Below are 22590 nucleotides of genomic sequence, written 5' to 3'. Positions count from 1 at the left end.
CAAATCGAGTCCGGGGCATGGCCATACGGTAAAATGGAGTACTGTACAGAACATCTGTACTCCAATATTGCCTAATTTCTGGCTTTTTTACTATGCCCATATGAAACACCAGACCCCAAAACGTCATCATCTCTACTGCATCTACAGGGGTCCACCTAGCAAATGATGACGTGGGGTTTTGAGCAATAAACTGCTGGGCATATAAATTAGTTTGGTCCACCATTAAATTTATAAAATCATCAGAGAAAAATAATTTGAAAAAGTCAATTTCTCTGAGACCTGTGGAATCAAATTGGATTCCTGGCATGGCCAAAAACTCAGGAACCTGGGGCTCAAAATTGTCTGGTGGTGGGGTCCATACTAGATCAATTATTGGGGGGGGAATCTCAGCTGATCTACGGGGGCGTCTTTGAGGGGGTCCCTCATCACCAGAGGAGGAAGAGGAGCTTAAGACGAATCCTTCAAATTCCCCGCTTGCATCACTGCCTGTGTCAGAGTCAGAGGCAAGCATGGCATATGCCTCCTCCACTGAATACATTCTCCTGGATGACTGGGAGGACATTTGGGAGGACATTTGGGAGGACATTTTTATTTTTGTGTTACTGGTAGTGAAATGTTTCAACGCGTGTATAGTGTAGGGGGGGGTACAAACTTTATTTCAATCCGGGGGGTATGTAGTGTGTATGTGGTGCAGAAAAAAAAAAATACTTTATACCAATAAAAAAAAAAAAAATGAAGGGGTTAAAAATAAAAAATTGAAGGGGTTAAAAAAAAAAAAAAAAAGGTCCTGCGCCAAAAATTGAGCACAGATGTTGGTCAGTAACGTCTGTCACTGAACAGCGCTCAAAGGCAACAGGAATCTGATCAAAAAAAAAAAAAAAAATTGATCAACCCTGTGCCGAAAAAGCTGATCAGTGATGTACGTCACTGATCGGCGCACAGTGGCCACAGGACACCCACAAAATCAGTGTGTGTAAAAAAAAAATTAAAAAAAGACCCCACAGCACTCACAAAAAAAAAAAAAGGTGATCAGTGATGCGACACTGATTACCAGTGAGGGACAGCAGGTGCACAACCTTTGGTGCAACTGACAGTGCAACTGGCAGCAACTGACAGGTATATATATAAAAAAAAAAACCTCTGCGCCCCCAAAAAGTTGCTGATCAGCACAGATATACTGATCAGCACAAAAGGGGGGGTAGCAGACACAAAATATACACTCTCTATCACTCTCTGTCACTATCTCTCTCTATCTCTCTCTATCTCTCTCTATCTCTCTATCTCTCACTATCTATCACTCTAGGACACTGCAGCAGCAGCACTGACAGTTATATGTATAAAAAAAAACTGCACCCCCAAAAAGGGGGGGTAGCAGACACAAAATATACACTCTCTATCACTCTCTGTCACTATCTCTCTCTATCTCTCTATCTCTCACTATCTATCACTATCTATCACTCTATGACACTGCAGCAGCAGCACTGACAGTTATATATATAAAATAAAACCCCTGCACCCCCAAAAAGGGGGGGTAGCAGACACAAATCTCTCTATCTCTCTACCTCTCACTATCTATCACTATCTATCACTATCTATCACTGTATGACACTGCAGCAGCAGCACTGACAGTTATATATATATAGAAAACCCCTGCACCCCCAAAAAGGGGGGGTAGCAGACACAAATCTCTCTATCTCTCTACCTCTCACTATCTATCACTATCTATCACTATCTATCACTGTATGACACTGCAGCAGCAGCACTGACAGTTATATATATATAGAAAACCCCTGCACCCCCAAAAGGGGGGGGTAGCAGACACAAAATATAGCTCTCTCTGTCACTATCTCTCTATCTCTCTCTCTATCTCTCTATCACACTGCAGCAGCAGCAGGAAGTCTCAGGAAGTCAGATCCAGGAAGCGTCCAGCACGCTACAAGCAGTGATAAGGTGATCAGGTAAGGTATTTGCAAGGATCAGGTAAGTATTAGCAAGGATCAGGTCGGTATTCACGGCAGGCAGGCACGGTGACCGTTCTGCACGCTATTCCAGACCGGAATGGCGTCTGCAGCGCAGTCACCGTCAGTTTAAATGTCGCGCCTTGGCTGTGATTGGTCCGTGGGTCCCACGGACCAATCACAGCCTTGGGGGCAGGTGGGGTGAGGGTGGGGTGAGGTGTCATCGTCACCGATGACCCCCTCATGCCCCCTGACGCCCGGCGGTGATTGACACCTGTGTTACCGAGCGTCCGATTCGCTGGTAACACAGGAAAACGCTGTGAATGGCTGTTCACACTGAACAGCCAATCACAGCGATCGCCGACGGGGGGGGCGACATCGCAGCCCCCCCTGGGCATGCAGGGACATGTCTGCTGTCAGGGACAGCAGACATCGTCCCTCTGTCACTGCGTCTCGAGACGCAGTGACAGTTTAAACTCATGACGTACATTTATGCCATGTGTCGGGAAGTACCTCCCGGCCATGACGTAAATGTACGTCAAATGTCGGGAAGGGGTTAAGACACTGGGTGGAGAGGGAAAGAAAGTTGAATCCCCTTGTGTTGGTTTTCCTCCGACCAGCAGTGAGTTTGGTCCTCTGTGCTGTGGCTATTCTGGAAAGATGGTCAGTCGTTGCCCTTCTTATAACCATGTTTTTATAGTATATGTGAATTGGATGGAACCACAGCCATAGATAGAAGTCAGTGGCATAGGCAAGTTGAATGGTTAAACAACCTACTTGCTGTCGACCCAATGTCCCATACCTGGCTATACACATGGGCCCTTATTCAGATCCAATCGCAGTACAAATTTGTTCTCAAAATGGGCAAAACCATGTGCACTGCAGGTGGGGCAGATGTAACATGTATAGAGTTACATTTGTGTGAGTTATTTTGTTTCTGTGCAGGGTGATACTGCATTATTTTTACACTGCAATTTAGATTTCAGTTTCAACACATCCCACCCAAATCTAACTCTCTCTATACATGTTACATCTGCCCCACCTGCAGTGCACATGGTTTTGTCCATTTTGAGAACAAATTTGTACGGCGATCAGATCTGAATAAGGGCATTGGTCCAGGACACTAGAAAGACTGGGTGCAGTGTAGAAGGTCTACAGTGCCACAAGTAGATTGGTTAAATATGATGAATGATGCCCAAAACTTAAATTTACAGCACATGTTCTCAGACTCGGTCCTCAGGACCCCACACAGTGCATATCTCCTAACAGAATCACAAAGTTAAATAAGTAGCTCCACCTGTTGATCTTTTAAAATGTGTTAATGAGGAATGAGTGCACCTGTTGGGTGACCGTGAACAGTGTGGGATCCTGAGAATGGAGTTTGAGAACCCCTGGCTTAGAAAAACCATGGACACTTTGGGCAAGATGGCTTACTCGGCCCAGGTTACTATTTCCCTTCAGCTGGAAAAGCCACGTAAAAAAAAAAAAAAAAAAAAAAAAAACACCACAATACATAATACAAAAAAATAACCTTGACAACCATTGTCACGTTGACCTTTTGAACCCATTGACCTTATTGCATGTTTGACATATCATCCAGATACCAGAAAAACTTCCTACAAAAGATTGGTGACTATAAACCAGACATGCTGAATTATCAGCTAATAAAACATATATCCATTTATAAAAAAACGGGAATATAAACTGTTTTAAAATAAATTTGTTTTATATTGCTAAATACCAATCTAGTAAGTAGTACATTTGCACTCAAGTATCAGAGCAATATTGATACTGTTGCAATTTCAAAAATGACTAAACACCAACCAAAGTTATTTTGAATTTATTTGCATATGGTGTGTCTCTGAAATATAAATTACCTTATATACACACACAGAGAGATCAGGCTCCAGAATGGTGATCAATGAAAAAGTAAAACCTTTGGTCTGCAGTTATGTCACTCATTCGCTGTGCAAATCTAAAATCAGCATTTTCAACATCCTTCCACATTAAATGCGCACACCTTTTTAAAATATACTGTGCTTATTTAAATGCAAAGTCAATTAGCAGAACACCTCTAGTAATCGGAGGTTGGAGTACTAAACTAAAGGCTGGCCCGGAAGAGAGTCTCTGTGTGATATAACCTATGTACCACCCCTTTTCCCATACTCTGATATTCTCTCTTTCAACAACCCCTCTACAACATGTATGGTGTTCAAAAGGAGCTGGTAAAGTCATAGAAAATATCAAAAGCATTACTATAAAGTAGATAATCATACATGTAAATGCACACACTACATTGTCAGGAATACAGGATGCGGATATTTATGCTACATCTCAAACTTTTGTACAATCATTAACAAAAATGGAATGTAAAAGGAAGTTATAGTAAATCCTATCACACTAGTACGGGAGGTGGCGGAGTGGCATTTTCACATGTGGTTTGCTGTCCGTGTCCATTATCAGGTTTACTAAAAATGTGATTCCAAGGCCTGCACCAGTGAATGTCTGTCTAGCTTTTTAGTATAGCTGATATTTGCCACATTCTACAGGCCAGAGGCCCAGTAGCCATAAAGGTATCCTATTGCGAGAGGTAGATTACTGCACTGCTAAAATAATATTATCAGACTACCAAATTGCAGTAAGATGACCCTGTATTGGGCGATAACGCATAGGATCTGTACAGAAAAACTGTGCTGATAGGGCTGCTTATTGGAGATCTGCTTAGCGTGCAGCAGAAGCTCAGATAATAGTCAGTTGTCAGGGCTAATTGGATATTCCCCTAGGTCCAGATACACGAAGCTTCAAAAAGTGATAAAGTGGAGAGTGATAAACAACCAGCTCCTGTCTGGCAATTTTTTTAAACCCAGTCTGTAACATCAAAGTTAAGAACTGATTGGCTGGTTGCTTATCTCTCTCCACATTATCCCTTTTTGATAGTTAGTGCATCTGGCCCATAGTCATTAATCGTTTAATGTAACTGGAAAAAGCATGGCTCCCCAGCCCACCTATTAAATTCTGCTATGTACATCATAAAACAGCAGCAGCCCTAATAACCCAGGTAAATGCTCTCATCACCCAGCGCCAGCCCCGGTGATCTTACCCGCCCGCCCTTATGCCAGGTGCAGATGCTATATAAAAAGGGGTCAAAAGCAGGGTTGGAGCTCGGTCCAAAAAGGCTTTTAGGTGTAAAAGGGGTATAAATCACTCCAACTTCAGTTGTAGCTGAAACATAGCAAAGTTAATTTAAAGCAAAAGAGTTACTTTGTATCAGGGAATGTTTCTGATTACTGCCCATGTAGCAGGTACAATATTTTGGTGGACAGAGTAATGTAATTGTCACTGCAGCTCGAGAGTGCAAGTTATTTAATTTTTTATATATTTATTTTCCTATGCAATTCATAGAAGAAAAACCAAGACAGAACACCTGATCATATTAAAACAGATGTGTGATTTTCCAGCTAATAGTAATCCCCAAACTCAGAAGAGATGTGTTTCTTGCAAGTTCTTGACTGTTGCTACATCAATTATAACTCCCAAAACACATCACTGAGGTGATCGAATACTCACATACAATGTATAAATGAGACAACACTACAAGTCTCATGCGGTTTCCTAGTCAATGATATGAGCTCATGCATGGATCACTGATCCAAGGTGCGCAGTATTAAGATTTACACAAATAACCACAGTACTCCCATGTTTCCCCCATTTAGCTACTAATACTCACTTGGACCAGATTATAGTCAGACGGCGATAGGCAAGGCCATCCAAACAGGAGATGGGTGGCCAGGTTTTTTTTGTTATAATTATGTTTTTTTTTTTTTTTTATTGAGGCAAGTGTAGTTCTAATCATAGTCATTAATTCATGTAATATAGGATTAGGTTATGTTTTTTTCATTTTCATATAGCCAGACAAACACCTGAGGGCTATAGTTAATAAAAATGATGCTGAAATTTCAAGTTGTACACAGATTAAACAAAAGAAAGATGTATGCATCACAGAATATGGATGACTAAAGACATAGGGGATTGCTATAACCTCTTAGGTATGTATAGAGAGTTTTCCCTTTACCACTGTAGCATACAGGAACAGCTACTATATGTAATATGTGAACGCTTCCCTTTTTCTACTTGTCAGCATATAAGGCATCCATAGTAAAGCAAGTGTTTTATTTTTCTTCTCGGCGTGTAAGAGTTGTATCCGGGATGTCAGCAATACAGTGATCAGGATTGTACAGGATAGTCTGATTATCCATCTGCATGTCTAGGAGTATTGTATTGGAAAAGATCTCTACATGACTGTCATTTTTTTCACAATATGTAGTTAGATATCATCAGCACCATTAGGAGTACTAACTTTCCCAACACGTTCTGACAAGCAGTAGACTGATCATCTGACGGACAGCAGGTCAAAATACCACTATTAGTGTCCTCTATTCAGTATTTGTTAATTCCAAATATCCTAACACCATGAAACTGGGGGAGCTTTGGAAGCAGGACACTGAGCAGCGACAATGTGTTGATAAGAAAATGGACGGCATCATATTTTGTGTAAAAGCTGGCGAGGAGGTACCTGCAGGAGAAGACAAGTTTTACTTTTTGAACACCTCTTAATATAAAAAAATAAATAAAAAAAAATCCACAAAAAAAAAAAAAAAAAACACTCCACAACATTTTAAACACAGATGCAAGGTCTTAAATTTCTCACTGAAATGCTTGGGAACATTTAGGGCACAGTTAAATGTTCACTTAAAACCAGTACTTTCCGATAGAGCTATAGGTGTAACAGGCCATGTATCCCCAGAGAAGCTCAGAAATTTCACTGATTTACTGTTTTCTTAATCCATATTAAATGAAAGAGGCCCCAAGACGAGTCACCTTCATAAAGGTCACGCAAACCCAAGAACTAAAATACTACATTTCAACTTCTACTTTTATATTGTTTTAATGAAAAGTTAAAGTTCCATGCCCGCGATGTGCCACTGATGAATCCGATAAATTAAATAACTCCCCACTCCGATGAGCACGAGACTACACATCAGGTCAGAGGGGGAATATCAAGCACATCCAAATTCTCAGCCCCCTAGTTAGAATTAGGCCATATCGGATACGTGTATGGGCACCTTAAAAATACACTAGTTAGAGCTATGTTTCAATGGAATAAATGTTCTTGGGCAGGGGCGAATTTAGGGGTCAGGCCGGCCCTAGGCACAACATTTTTGTGCCGCCCCCCCCCTATTTTAATGTAATCATATATGTATATACAATGTTATTTATATAATTTCATTAAAATTTAACTGTAGCCCACCTTAATATTTTTTTAAGCACTCTGGACTGCTCACTGTACGGAGGAACCGGAGGGAGGGAGGCACTTATTAGTACAGTGATTAGCACAGTGTCTCCGTCAGTCTCTCTCACACTTTGACTGACTGAGTGCAGGGAGGATCTGCGCGCCGATCAGCTCAGCTGCTGGATACACAGCAGCTAATAGACTGTGTGTGTACAGTAGCCAATGGGCGGGAGCCTGAGCTATTTCTGGATGCGCAGGGGGACCGTCGGACCCAGCCACTAAGAGGTGATGTAATGTGCATGGCAGAGTGGGTGGGCAGTGGCGGGTGACGAGCGACGCTGCCGCCGACATATGATAATTCATGTCTGCAGCGGCGGCACTCGTCACTCGCCGCTGCCCACCCACTCTGCCATGCTGCTATTTAACAGAATGTCAGCCTGCGTGCCGCCCTTAATTGGTGCCTCACGGGCCTAGGCACAAATCCGGCCCTGTTCTTGGGTCTAGATAAACCTACAATCCATCAATATAGGAAGTGGGCTCTTTATAAATAAAAGGCAAAAACAGAGGTCTCATCACAAAATCTCTTAAACCACAAAGCCTACAATCTTGAAACTTGGCCTTAGGTGCTTGCCAAGAGTCCAAGAGTGGGTTTTGCAAAAGTCACTGTCCATCCACAGAAATCATGCAAAAATAAATGTTCTCTCATTGTACAGCTCAAAAATGACAAGTGACATCATCCTTTAGCATGCGATCCTGGAGAGCACAGCACTGCTGCTCAGTGGGGATAATAACTGATGAGGAAAGGAACATCTAGGGCTTGCCTGATTTTCTTTTTTTTTTTTCTAAAAAGAGTAACCCCATGGCCCAAGTTTTGTGTTCTTAAATTGAAATTCTCAGTCTGCAGATTTCACATACAGGAAGTCTTACAGAAAGGAAGTGTTCCTTTTAGAAAATCCCTCCCCCTTTCCCTTTGGAAAGACTGACAGCATGGTCCACCATTCAGAAAAGAGTAAAATGCAAAGAACCAGCAGAGGAGACCTTGTGGGAGTGAGGAAATGGAGAGAGGGAGAGACTGTGCGGTGAGGTGCACAGTTAGACTTATTGGAGGTTGGGGGTACCGGCTCCTCTCAGTACTATCAGCCATTCTGTGTGCCCTGCTACAGTGGCCAAAGCGGCAAAGTACGGATTATTACCTGTTAGTACGCTTTCCTCTACTCCACCATGGCAGCCACATATGGGTTTTCCTCCAATTAGGTAGATATCTGGAAAGGGAACACAACAGCACAAAAAAAACTCCCCTAGACACGGCCCCCTATATAAGGCCCGCCCCTTCATTGCTCTGTGTCTCAATTATATAGCTTCCGATACATTTTTAAATCATATTAAGGGTGGGAAACTGCTGCCATGGTGGAGTAGAGGAAAGCGTACTAACAGGTAATAATCCGTACTTTCCTCTACCTCCCCATGGCAGCCACATATGGGTAATACCATAGCAATAACACAGTAGGGAGGGAAAAACAAGAAATAATAATTAGTACTTTAAAGGATACGAGGTTATCTTCACCCCCTTATTCTCCTTTCTTTCCTTTTATTTTTTTTTTTTTTTTTTATATCACTGCGCTAAGGATTTTCCTGCCCAGTTTCGCATCACTGGAGGCTCCTACATCCACTCTGTAATGTTTTGAAAACGTGTGCGCCGAAGCCCAACACGCTGCTTTACAAAGCTCCTCTATTGAGGCTGCCCCTTTTTCTGCCCATGATGCCGCTACGGCTCTTGTCGAGTGGGCCTTAATTCCTTTAGGCACCTCCATCTTCCTTATCTTATAAGCTTCTGCTATGCACTCTTTAAGCCACCTTGCTAGTGTAGCCTTCGATGCACCTAATCCTTTATTTTTTCCTTCTGTTACTAGAAAGAGCCTCTTTGACTTCCTCCAACCTTTCACTCTTTGGAGATAAATTATCAATGCTCTCTTTACGTCCAGGGTATGGAGCCTTCTTTCTTTCTCATTCCCTGGATTAGCACAAAAAGCTGGCAGCACTATTTCTTGGTTGATATGAAACTGGGACACTACCTTCGGAAGGAAACTAGGGTTAGTTCTCAACACCACCTTATCCTGAAAGAAGTTGAGAAATGGTTCCTCTGCCCAAAGTGCCTGCAGCTCCGATACTCTTCTGGCAGATGTAATTGCGACTAAGAAAACGACCTTCATTGTTAACTTCTTGATAGGTATTTCCTGCAGTGGCTCAAAAGGCTCTTCCGTTAGTACGTTCAATACTAAATTCAAGTCCCACGGGGCCATGGGGTTATGAAACTGCGGCCTTATCCTTCTTAGTGCCTGCACGAACCTCCTTACATATTTGTCTTCAGATATTTTTGTATCCAGCATGGCTCCTAGTGCTGAAATCTGAACTCTTAATGAGCTGGCTGACAGCTTTTTCTCTAACCCTGTCTGCAGGAAGTCCAGAATTGTGGGTATCGACCTAGGGTTCCTATGCCCTGCATCGCAGAACTGAATATAGGTTTTCCATATCTTATAGTATGTGGCTGATGTATTCACCTTCCGTGCCTTAAGCAGCGTATTTATTACTTTCTGAGAAAATCCCTTTTCTACCAGTGTTCTGGTCTCAGTAGCCATGCCATCAGACCCCAGTTGTCTGGCTGTGGCCTCGTGTAGTTCCCCTGTCTTAACAGGTCTTCCCTGTCCGGAATCTTCCAGGGAACGTCCACCGCCATTCTCACTACTTTCTGAAACCACGCTCTCCTCGGCCAGAAAGGTAATATTGTTATCACCGTTGCCTCCTCTCTTTGTATTTTGTTGAGCAACCTCGATATTACCGGAAACGGAGGGAAGACGTACGCCAGGCCTGTGTTCCACTGCGCGGTCAGAGCATCCACCTGACTTGCTCCTGCCTCCCAGTGCCTTGACATGAAGGTGGGTACCTTGGCATTGGCTCTTGTGGCCATGAGATCTATAGCTGGACATCCCCATCTTTGCACTATGAGTTGAAAGACTTCCTGGGACAGCTCCCATTCTCCTGCTTTTATTGCCCTTCTGCTCAAAGCATCCGCCGCCTGATTTTGTTCTCCTGCTATGAACACTGCCGTGATGCTCTTTACGTGTAGTTCTGCCCATTGCAGCAGTTCTTCTACGGCCTTCATTATACTCCTGCTCCTCGTTCCTCCTTGCTTGCAGATATATGCTACCACTGACTTGTTGTCTGACCTGATTATTACTTCTTTTTTGCATAACCTGTCCCTGAAGCTTTGACATGCTAGATATACTGCATACATTTCTCTTAGGTTGGAGTGTAGCTGGCTGTAGTGCTTGTTCCATTCTACTTGCGTTGCTTGCCCTTGGCAGACCGCCCCCCAACCTGATTGGCTGGCATCGGTTGTAACTACGACCTGCTCGCCTGTTAAGAATGACCTTCCTTTTGATATTCTTCTTGGATTCATCCACCACCGCAGGTCCTCTTTTGCCTTCTTTGATATATGCACTTTTTGTAACAGATTCTTTCCGTCGCTGTCCCATTGTGCTAACAGGCAATTCTGAAAGGCCCGCATGTGAAACCTTGCCCAATTTATAGCTTCTAGTGCGGCTGACATGAGGCCTAGTATCCTTACACAGTCTCCGGTGCGTGCCACTTTCTTCTTCAGAAGCCCCGCAACCTCGCTTCTCAGTTTGCAGCTTCTTTCTTCCGTCAGGCATATTGTCATCCTGACCGAATCTATTACAAACCCCAGATACTTTACTGTGTTGTCTGGCTCTAGTTGGCTTTTCTTTTGATTCACGATCCATCCGTGTTCTTGCAGGTAGCTTATCACTCTGTCTGTATACTCTCTTGACTGTTCTGCAGACCTCGCCATGACAAGCAAGTCGTCCAGGTATGCCCATACTGGAATACCTTCTTTTCTCAAATTTGCCATCAATACTATTAGCACCTTTGTAAAGGTTCTTGGCGAAGTAGAAAGACCGAAGGGTAATGCTGTGAATTGATAAGTTACGCCTTTTAGACGAAATCTTAGGTACTTCTGATGCAACCGATTTATCGGAATGTGCAGGTAAGCGTCCTTCAGATCTATCGTTGTTAGGAACGCGTTCTCTTTCATGTCTGGGAGGATTGTGCGTACTGACTCCATCTTGAACCTTTGTGTTTTTACAAAAGTATTTAGTCTTCTTAAGTCTAGTATTGTCCTGAAGCCCCCCGTGGCTTTTCTCACCACGAAGAACCTGGACTGCCATCCTTCATTCTCTTGGTCTTGTGGTACCACCACTACCACTCCTTGATCTATCATATTTTTGAGGCTTTCTATCAGTGCCTTCCTCTCTTCTGGGTCTTTCGGAACCGGTGACTCCTCCTTCCAGCATCCCGGTGTCTTTATGAACTCTATTTTGTAACCGGATGAGATAACTTCTCTCACCCAGTTGTCCTCTACTGATTGGTCCCAGACAAGATGAAATTCTCTTAGTCTGCCTCCAACCTTTAGCCTGGCGTCATTGTGACAGGTTTCTGAATCCGAATCTTCCTTCTTTGCCTCTTTGGCCACGAAAGGAGCCCCTACTACTAAACCAGGGTCTTCTGTATCCCCTTCCTGGTCTGTACGCTCTTGCTTCTTTGAAGTCCGTTGTCTGAAACTTTTGTTGTCTGACAAACGGCCTCCTTGTAGACTTTTCCTGCGGGAGCCACGTCGACTTCCCTCCTGATGTTTTTGATATTATATCGTCTAGATTCTTTCCAAATAGATACTCACCCTGAAAGGGCAGGGACACTAATTTATTTTTAGATTGGGCGTCTGCCACCCATGGCTTCAGCCAGAGAGCCCTTCTGGCTACGATTGTTGCCGCATTACTCCTCGCTGCTAGCCGCACATTGTCCAGGGAGGCATCACATATAAATTCGATAGCTACCTGCATATTTTGGATTACTTTCAGCAGCTCTGACCTCTTAATCCCGTCTAGTAAGTCAGACTCCAGGTCTTGGCACCACGACCTCAAAACTCTGGATGTTACTGCCACCGCCGAAGAGGCTTTTATGGCCGCTCCGGAAGTCATATATTGTTTCCGTAGGCACATTTCTAGTTTTCTTTCCATAGAATCTCTAAACACATTTACGTCTTCCAAGGGAAGGGTGGTTTTTCTAGAGATACGGGCAATAGCTGCATCAACCTTGGGTACTACCTCCCATTTTTTAACTTGCTGATCCTCAAACGGGTACATTTTTGTAATCCTTAAAAGGTACCGCCACCTTTTAATCTGGACTATTCCATTCCTCTTCCACAATGTCCTTCAATGGTTTGGACAAGGGAAATGTTTTTCATTTTTTCTTTTTATCTTTGAATAGAAGATCTTGTAACTTCCCCTCTTCCTGAGGGTCCTCTATCTCTAAGGATTTGTTGATTAGTCCTAACAGATTATTCAATAAATCTGGGTTGAATTCCAGATCAGCTTTATCAGAGGGAAGCTCACCTTCCTCTATTTCTTCCCCTGCAGCTATGCCTTCTGCTGGTTCAGAACCGTCTGAGTCCTCTGATGGGGGCTCTCTGGGTCTTTTTTTGGACATTTTCTCCAAATCACCCTTTGATACAAACGTATCAGCTAATGCTGATCTAAGCATAGACACCAGGTCGCTCATTTGTTCTGGTGCCAGAAATTGCACCCCTTTGCATTTGTCACAGACTGATCCAATTGTCTTGTCAGGTAGTACTTTATCACAAACTGAACATTTCCCTGTGTGCAATTTCTTATGCTTTGTCTTTGCCTCCGCTTTGCTCGATTCTCTGAAAAGCATGGAGACAGCACTAAGTTCCACACTCCCTATAAGGAGCATACAAAACAATGACACAAAAACTTGCGAAAAGCAAAAGAAAAGAATTTTTTATATATATATATATATATGTCCCCTGGCTTACCCTGCCTTAGGAGTTTGTTTCTTTTCCTCCTCCATAGCAACCACTGCACCTCTAATGCAGAAAGAGACAATGTAGACATGTGAACGGAGGAGGTAAGCCAGTGCCCCAGCAGCGCTGCTGCTTCTAGGGGCCTTACCTGGTCAGCTGGCAATCTGGACCGACACACTTCCGTCACTAGGTCCTGCGCAATCCCCCTCCTGATGGCAGTGAGCACTCGGCGCCGTCTCCATGTCAGCGTCCCTCCTATGTAGCGTGCCGTTTTCCCGCGCTGGTTACCGCGTCATCACTCTGCGCCAGCCTCCGCTGACATCAGACGCCGCCGTACGTGCACGCACCACTGTGCCTCTAGACGTCAGACGCTGCGACCGTCCACAGTGTCCGCACGCGCCGGCTGCACCAGCTCCTGCTGACTCCTGACACCAACACTGCCGGAGGGGGACCGTCCCAAGGTACGCGCATATCCCTGACTGCATGAAGCAGCGGGCGCCTAGCTCAGTCTCCCCACTACGCTAGGTAGCGGGAGAACCATATTCCTTGCCCAACCCCTAACTGCACTAGGCAGCAGAGAAGGCTCTTCACAGGGTAAGCCTTCCATCTACCCGGAAAGGGAAAAAAAGACACAGAGCAATGAAGGGGCGGGCCTTATATAGGGGGCCGTGTCTAGGGGAGTTTTTTTTGTGCTGTTGTGTTCCCTTTCCAGATATCTACCTAATTGGAGGAAAACCCATATGTGGCTGCCATGGGGAGGTAGAGGAAAGAGACTTTGCTGAACTGTGAGTGGACTTTAGTATAATCCTGCTGATTTTTACTGGATTTCTGCGTCTCCCTGAATTAAAAGTTCATCTGGTTTTCACTGTAACCCACCCTGCTGTACGATCCCCCAGTATCCTCACAATAATCACCAGTGACAGCGGAATTCCACAACCATGGAGATAAAGTGCAGTAATCTCAGGGACCAAGGAGCTGCTGCTACTGTAGGAGACCCACACTGCCAGGGAGTATGAGTGCTGTAGCCACCCGTACCCGGTGGTAGGTTCTCCCACTGGAGTCTGTGATCGTCAGACACGTCAGTGTGGGAGGTCACAGCTATTGCCACATTCCCAGATTGACTGCACCAGAGAATAGATGCTTGACAGGCACTTGGAATATGCAGTATTGTTAACTAGAACACAATAAAGGAAGATCTTTACTTAATCTACAGATCAAGTACATTAATAGGTTAGCTCTCTGCCTGGTAAGAGTGAATCACAGAATAGGTTTTACAATAAATACTTACAAAACAATTGGGGTAATTGTGAGAAACTTGCGCGAAGAGGTGAATTGGATACCATAGTCCATCTGCTCCCAGTGAGTGAGGAGCCGTGCTTTACCCTGGTCAGGGGTCTCAAATGGAGTGCCCTTTACAGTGTGCAGGAAAAGGTACATTACCTGGTGGAGAAATCAAGCAGAACATAAGGGCATTATTACTGTGCTATATGTAGAACGATACCTTTATGGTAATAAAGGACTAAAATAAAATTAAGAAGCCACCCATTAAATAATTATCCCAATGAGTGTGCATTTGGCTTTCAGAAAATGTAGGTCTACAGTATGCTTTAGGTGGCCAAACTCCTGGGTCAGCAGTTTGCTTGCTACTGTGCTTTGTCTTCTGGAACTCAGAGGAAGCAATGCATCTCTTGGAATCTTGTGTGCAGCCATCAGCAGCACATCGCAGGTGCTCTTTAGCACCTGCAATTTATCAGATCCGATGTGGGGGACACCGGAGAGCTGGGCAGCATTTTAAAAAATACACATTTGTATGGGTTTATGTATTCTCCTGCAGCTCGGCTCCCTGCTCCCTCTGCCTGGATCTCGGCATGCGATTTATCACATGCAAAAAAAAAAAAAAAAAATTATATATATATTCAAGTGCCAAATCATGAGAGAGCCTCCTGGGGAGCTGCCAGGGAAATCATGTCCGACTTTTCCTTAGGACAAGTCAGCTTAATGTATGGGGTCCCACGAGCCAGGGGCTGTGCAAGGCTGCAGATGTCCGTAAAGCCTGTAAAGTCAGCTATATGGTTATAGTCAATGCGGCCAGCTATTCTGTGTTCTGGTGAATTCCCCCAAACGGCGAGGTGGTTCACCGCTAATGCAGCAAGCCTCGCAGTTTTGATAACCACACTCGCCATTTACACCTTGCTTTTTAGAAATAGTAAGGGATCTACAGCAAGTGCAGTGAGTCAGTTGAATACGGAGGGTGGGCTATGACGGGGAGCAATCGGCATGGCTCACCATTATAGCTTGCATGATCGGCATTGAATATACTGCAGAGAGTGAGGTGGGCCACTATGTGCAAGAGACAGATAAGCGTGTTAACTCAACTGGCCTTTATCTATGAAGACTTTCATAAAAAAAAAAAAAAAAAAGGGGACAACCCTACTGCAATACAAACACATTTACATACTTTGTTTTAATGAGAATCTCTACGAGACAGTACATTAAATATTCCTAAAAATGTTAGGATAAAAATCTAGATTAAACATGTGAAACTTTCACACTAGCACTATGGGGCAGCATGGTAGAACAAGGGTTAGCTTGCTGCCTCATAGCATTACAGGCAAGTCAGATTCTGACAAACAAAACACTACAAATATTTTTGTGCCCATATTTTAGAAGATAGAGTCCATTGGGGGAAAGGACTGTAGAGTGCTGCAGAAAAGTGGATTTTTGGTCCTTACCTGTATAATCCTTTTTTCGTAGGCCAAGGTGGATGCTGGGGATTGTGGGTAGTCAGGGGCCAGAGGACCAGGCACCAAGGAGAATAACTTTCTTTGGAAGTGCAACCTGTAGCTCCTACCCCCACACTCCTTTCTGTCCTCAGAGAAGAGTTTGAACTTAAAAAGCTGAGGAATAAGGATAGGAGAAAAGAAACATTCAACAGAACACACACCCAGAAACATTTGAAACCATCAACATAATTAACTGAACCAAGTAGCAGGAGCATAAGTGCGGGCACCCAGCATCCACCTTGGCCTATGAAAAAAGGATTTTAAATCCACTTTTTCATCCGGCTTGCGATGGATGCTGGGTATTGTGGGACATCCTAAAGCGGAGTCTCTGATGGGTGGGAATGCTCCCGAGCTGCACTCACACCTCTGACACCTTCCCCTCAGCTGATACGGGATTTGGCAAATTGGTAGAATTTGGTGAATGTATGAGAAGACCACATAGCGGCGCTACAAATGCTCTCAGCCAAGACACCAGCCCGCATGGCCCATGAGGCCCCCACTGACCTAGGTGGAATATGCCTGCACAGCAAGAGGGACCGGCAATCCAGCCAACAGATATGACTGTTGTATCGTGGAGCGTAACAAATGGGCTAATGTTAGTTTGAAAGCTAGCCAACCCAGTTTATGAACATCATAAAGAACAAATAAAAAATAAAAAGACATATTCTAATTGTAGAGGTCCGCGGAACAAAGATGTAAGGCTCTAACGACATGCAACAGCTCATCCACCACTGAAGAACCACACAGCTCCAAAGAGGAAGGAGATGGAGTAAAGGCTGATACCACAATTGTGGTTCCAATTTGTTAATATGAAATCTGGAGACCAAATTTCAGGAAAAAGCCTAATCTAGCACGGAGGACTGCTCGATCGGCATGGAAAATTTAAGAAAGGCAAAATCGACAGGAGAGCCCCTAGGTCAGAGACTCTGCAAGCTAAAAGGCAGAGTCTCTGAAAGCTAAAATTTTATTTTTCTGTTGGCAATGAGAGTGCTACAGACTCCAACAACTCACAAAAACCCATTTGAGTCCATGTAGTACCACCGATAAATCCCATGGATTTGTAGGAGGTCGAACTGGAGGTTGCAGGTGTAATACACCCTGCAAAAAAGGTAGGAATTGTAGCAGAAGCAGCCACCTTCCTTTGGAACAACATTAAAAGTGCTGACACCTGAACTTACAAGGAAGTGTGACTAAAGCCCATATCAAGGCCTGTCTGTAACAAAGCCAAAACACAGGACAAAATTATTATTATTTTGTTTTGATATACCCGGGGGGGGGGGGTAAAAAAAATTCCTAGTAACTTTTTCAGTGGGACGAGCGCACTGGATTTTAAAGTTGTTGAACGGTGCTAGCTGCTGCATGTCCGGAGAGCGGCCCGGGCTGTTTTCTAAAGTAAATTGTAATGACAGGTAGTGCTGCACTCTGCTCCTCTATGTGAGTAGCAATGATGAGTAGGGACTTGTTTAATGTGTGATTAAACTACCAAGAAGAAGGCCACAAGGCAAAAATGCGTTGGAGCACCCCAAATTGAACCCACATTTTACCATCAAGAACCACCAGAGGCACGAGCCAGAGAAAGATTTTCAGCCACCTGGATGTGAGCACCACCAACAGAGGAAAACCGCACATGAAGAGAGAGACGCTGCAGACAGAGGCGGTGTGCACGTGAAGAAAGACACTGCAGGCAGAGAGAGACGCCACAAGACCATCAAGGATCACACAGTAATGGCCAGGAAGAAGCAGACAAGACTGCACGGGTGGTTGAACGAGTCACCCACCTGTGCTCTCTGCCAGACAAGTCACGTCATCCCCAACTGTGGCAGAGGGCACCTTAGGGAGCAGGGTCCCAGCCCGGCAGCCTACCTGCGAGGGAGAGACACAGCACATCCAGACCTGCCAGCCACCACCCTCTCCCACCCCATTGGCACCAACCCATCCAGAGAGTGCGGACTCATTTCCACCGACCGGCTCATCCTTCGACCCAAGGGACACAAACATTCCTGGCACTCCCCAGGGGTCCCCTGCAGCAACACCCCACTTCCTCCACGCAAACCACCACAAATGCTCCATATCACCACCACACATACAGGTCATCAGTGGCAACATCCAGGAACTAGAAGAAGAGTACAGGTACAGGCCAACGGGATGTCGCAGCCTTACCCACCGGTGGGCACGTCTGACCCACATTGATCACAACACGCACTCACAGAAACTCTGGCAACCGCAACCAGCCCCCACCCAGCGATTAACACTTTGCAACCAAGTGAAGCGTTAATCCATCCAACTACCCCCAATTGTCACCCAAAACAATCACTGTCATACCACAGCTGTGATTTGTATCACATTACGTGTGGATTGATATTTTTATGTAAATTGTATTTATGTGAGTAAAAAATTTTTTTTTTTTTAAACGTTTTATCACGCATTAAACGAGTCCCTCATTGCCACACACACACACACACACACACACACACGAGCAGAGTGTACCCATAATTACAATTTCTAGGTTCACACCAAAGGAAATACCTATGCCAAATACGGTGGCAAATCTTGGCAGAAGTTTTCTGGCTGCTAGCATAGTTTTGTTAAGGGTGAGAGATTTTTCAGACACCATTAGGACCAACCTCTCACCAGCCACCCTGTCAAAGCCAACCTGTGAATGTCAGGATGGTGGCAAGGGCCCTGTCACAGGAGGTTGGGAGGAAGTGGCAGGGGAATCGGAGGGGCCTGGGATAGCTGCAGAAGATCTGGGTACCACGACCGCCGTGGCCAATTGGGTGCAATCAGAATTGCCACCACATCCTCCCACGTGAGTCGCCGAAGGAGGAGATGTGGAAAAGAGCTAGAGGAAGAGAACACCTAGATCCTCCGAAACGGCCAAGGAGCCATACAAGGGTAGCTTCCTGATGTGTCGGGAGGCCATTAGGTCCACCTAAAGACAACTCCAACAATCCGATAGTGAACAACCTAATGCATGCAAGCTGCCGACAAGGCTAGTAAATTTTTCTTGGCCCATATCAGAATGGAAGTGACTTCTCTCGATGCTGATCGGCTTTTTGTGCCACCCTGGTAATTCACATATGCAACAGCTGTTGCATTGTCTGACTGGATGTGTACAAACCTGTCGTTAAAAAATGTCCCAGACTAGCAAAACATCTAATGTATGGCCCACAGTTCTAAGATATTTATAAAAAGGATGGCCTCGTGGGAGACCAACGCCCCTGAAGAGGAGTGATTTTCCCCACCGCCCCCCATCCATGCAGGCTGACATCCGTGGTCACTATCACCCAATTGTGACTGGCGAACGAGTCACCATAACAGAGACTTGAATATCCCGTGACAAGATCAGGAACGGTGTCTTGAGATGGAAGAGATTCCAATGCCCCAGGAGGGCAAGTTGTAGAGGTTGAGTGGAACTGTCCTAACTCCACCATGGGAAGGCTGGACACAACAATCACATTAGAGCACTTCTTGGGTTCTCAAACTCAGTCCTCAGGACCCCACACAGTTCATGTTTTCTAGGTCACCTGGCAGGAGCCTTTTTGCTCCATGGTAGGTTTCTGTCCTCCATGAGCTTGCCTTAGGTTTGACAGGTGTACCATCCCAGTCAAACTCCCCACCTGCCACTGTTGGGGCACCTAAAGCATTTTGCAGAGAAGATGACAAATGTACCAAACCTTGTATAGATTGGGTCAGGCCTTGTACCCAAGCCGGTTGAGAAGGAGCAGGGGTGGGGTGGGGAGCGACTGGAGGGCACGCAAAGCTGTTTGCTGAGAAGTCAATTCCCTCATTGCCGAAGACAAGGCAGTAGACAAGGCAGGTTCGCAGGGCACATCTGCAGGCAGAGAGCAGCATTCGCCAGTGGTTCTGCTCAGCACTAGCAAAGTTTTCCATAGCTCCTCCTTGCGGCCTCTTTTGCCTGAACCTTTAGAAGACATTGTGCAAACAACACTGTCTCGTGGCTATTATCTTCTATAAACCAACTCCTATACACAGTGAGGTAAGGTAAAAGAAAGCACTGTACAACAGGCACTAAAAGAAATTAGTGACAATATACTGTTACGCCTAATAGCCACCACAGGGTGATGTTTTTCTTGATGTAATCTAAAACAAGCTAAAGAGAAAAAGCAAACACATAATATACAATACAGTATATAGTACAGCAACTATCATACAAGAAGAAAAGTTCACTTTGTTTCCCCAACACAAATGAGTGAGGATAAACCTGGTCACTGGGAAACAGTGAAGGTAGCGGGGCGATTTGAGCTCCTCTCCTGCCATCAGCCAGCTCCGCCTGTCAGGAGCAAAAATGGCCCCCGCAAGAGCTGAGAAGAACCCTCAGTAGGAACACAGAAAGCCATAGCCGAGGGGAGGGGGTGGAGAAACAAGGTGATGTCCACCTCCTTCTTGAAACCCCAGAGAGCATATGATGGCGCCTTGTTAAAATAGAATAAATCTACCTGGTGGTCGAGCAGTTTCACAGCATGAACCGAGTACCACTGCAAGGCCCCCCCTGGCGGTGTGAATCTCTTACTTCTGCCTCCCCCCAAGTGTGAGGAGGTAACTAGCACAAGCGGCCATGAGGTCTGCCTGCCAGTCACCGGGGAAAATTTGCGACGGCTGGCAGCAGTAGCGCTGGCAGCCATAGTTTTAAAAATAAATAAAAAAATGTAAAAGAAAATTAGGGCTGAAACAGCCCTTCTCCTAAAAATGGCACCCTGTTTTTCAGAGCACCAAGGAAAAAACTGGTCTCCAAGGACAGGAAGGGGTGCAGGGGAGGAGCTACGGGCTGCACTGCCAAATAAATTATTCTCCTTGGTGCCTGATCTTCCAGCCCCTGACTACTGACAATCCCTAGCATGAAAAATTGCTATATAGAAGTTAATGACTATCTGTAATACTGTATAAATGTCTGATCCATGCTGTTAGCACTAATAGATCCCAGTGATACATAATGATAGAAAGAGTCTACCATGTCTTTGGTAAATGCATGTCTTAAAATTTAAAGTTACAGTATGACTTACAAGATTGTGAATGACATTAGTCAGGGTCCAGACAACAGGAACGCTGAAGAAAGGAAAACTCAGAAGGATTATGTGAAGAAAACCTACTAGAATGATGTAGGCCAGCCATATTCCTCGGCTGTTTAACACACGGGTGTTGGGGTTTACTTCACTGTGTGCCACCCCAACATTCATCCTGAAAGACAAATTGTTACTTCAGACAGGGCGGTTGATAATACAATTATAAGTTGACATAAAATGTGTACATTTTTAGTTACTGAATGCACCCGCATTGGGAGCAATCCATAGTGGTTTATAGGACTTCCTACAGCTAAACAGGTATTACACAGTGAAGTCATACTTGCCTACTTTTGAAAACTAGTTTCAGGGAGATTATAGTTGGAAATAGAATTTCACAGCGCATTATTGAGGGGGCGTGTCATGCTGCACTTAAAGGGCATGTCTAGTGTTCCATTTATGGAGAGATTGTGAAAAGAGATTGCGAACGTGGGTGTGCACTGCTACATCTGAGAGGAATATTTTAAGATGATTTGTATCCAAATGTAGATGAGCCCCAAAGCAGTTAGTAAGAGCTACTATACTTGCTAAAGTGCTGGGAAATGGTGCTGATGATTTAATGTAAATGTATCTCTCTCTTATAACCCCCCCCCCACACCCCCCAAACAATGTAACATTGTAATGTGGGTTAGGTGAAATGAGGGCGTTTGCTGTTATTTCAGGGAGTCTCCTGCAGAATGCAGGAGGGTAGGCAACTATGCAGTGAAGGTGCACATAACTAGTGCGGCCGGGTACGGGGAGGGTTGCAGCCAAACGCGTCAACTGAGGGCACTACAGGAAGAAGTCATTTTGCTAGCTGCAGGTACGTCCCGATGACAACTCTAACACGATGTATGTGTGGCCAGAGGTCTAGTTTGAGCCCCCACCTTCGCCACACGCACCAGCTGCATTCACCTTGTCAGTGAGACCTCCGCCTGCTGTCACACCGATCTCCAGGAAACGCAGCCACTTCCGCAGCTGGGCACTGGCAAACGTCTGTGGGTGGAGTCACATGACGCCAGCCCGTCCGCTGTCCTCTGGTTACACCACCCGCCTGCGATAGGCAGCAGCGACGTGACGTTATTGCTGAGCGACCCTACAGAGGCTTTATCTGCTCGCGGGCTAATGGCGTCACCAATCAGTGATTGGGCCGCACCGACCAGCCAATCATCTTCCCGTATTGAGTAGTTCGCCGGCTTCTCACGTGCATGTCCTGCCCGCTTTCCGAGTGAGTTACGATTAGAAGCCGAAGCGCATACAACCTCAGCACACAGAGATCGGCTGCGGCGCGGTGCGGTGCATTGAGTCGAGGACGTAGCCAGGAGCCTCCAAACTCCCGCGCTTTGGCGTGTGTTGACGTCACGTGCGCGCCCGACTAATACCTGCGTCACGTGCCCGGTGTCTACTCAGAGTTAGACGAGGGGGAGCTACCAAGATGGCGGATACTGTAGAGATTCATAAGCTAAAGGTAAGTGATGAAAGTGTGTGGTGGCCGTAGTGGGGAGAGGCAGTGTTGGGTTACTTACAGTGTAAGCCCTGTCCCAATACTTCCTGCTGCTGTAACTACCAGTATTGTGCCACAAACTTGGATATCCTTTCC

General features: G+C 45.2%; 2 protein-coding genes across 3 annotated transcripts in view; one reads left to right on the top strand and one right to left on the bottom strand.

Annotated features, from left to right (window-relative positions):
• Positions 1–3782: 3782 nt before the first annotated feature.
• On the bottom strand, positions 3783–22211 carry ORMDL2 (ORMDL sphingolipid biosynthesis regulator 2). Its single transcript, XM_083169204.1, has 4 exons — positions 21906–22211; positions 20955–21129; positions 14436–14587; positions 3783–6531 (listed from the first exon to the last, which is right to left on the bottom strand). Exons 2-4 carry the CDS (start codon positions 21126–21128, stop codon positions 6396–6398), a joined length of 462 nt encoding a protein of 153 aa, XP_083025330.1. The 5' UTR covers position 21129; positions 21906–22211; the 3' UTR covers positions 3783–6395.
• The window catches only part of SARNP (SAP domain containing ribonucleoprotein), a 51595-nt gene continuing 51071 nt past the window's right edge, over positions 22067–22590 (top strand). The window contains exon 1 of one of the 2 annotated variants that reach the window (XM_083169203.1): positions 22067–22458. In XM_083169203.1, the coding sequence (XP_083025329.1) occupies positions 22426–22458 (33 nt within the window). In that variant the 5' untranslated portion in view covers positions 22067–22425. The remainder of the gene's footprint in view (positions 22459–22590) is intronic. The other variant, XM_083169201.1, reaches the window with a different exon arrangement.

This window comes from Crinia signifera, chromosome 2 (assembly GCF_055691185.1).
Source record: "Crinia signifera chromosome 2, ASM5569118v1, whole genome shotgun sequence".
Classification (NCBI taxonomy): Eukaryota; Metazoa; Chordata; class Amphibia; order Anura; family Myobatrachidae; genus Crinia; species Crinia signifera.
The sequence above is the reverse complement of the archived record's forward strand: the minus strand, read 5'-3'. Positions and strand labels throughout refer to the sequence as shown.

Bases quoted from the DNA above. Each gene is read 5' to 3' on its own strand.
- ORMDL2 (XM_083169204.1), bottom strand. From the start codon at position 21,128: ATGAATGTTGGGGTGGCACACAGTGAAGTAAACCCCAACACCCGTGTG. The intron at 14,588-20,954 runs GTAAGTCATACT...TTTCTCCACCAG, and splicing joins CTAATGTCATTCACAATCTT to GTAATGTACCTTTTCCTGCA. The intron at 6,532-14,435 runs GTAAGTATTTAT...CTTCTCCTGCAG, and splicing joins ACAATTACCCCAATTGTTTT to GTACCTCCTCGCCAGCTTTT.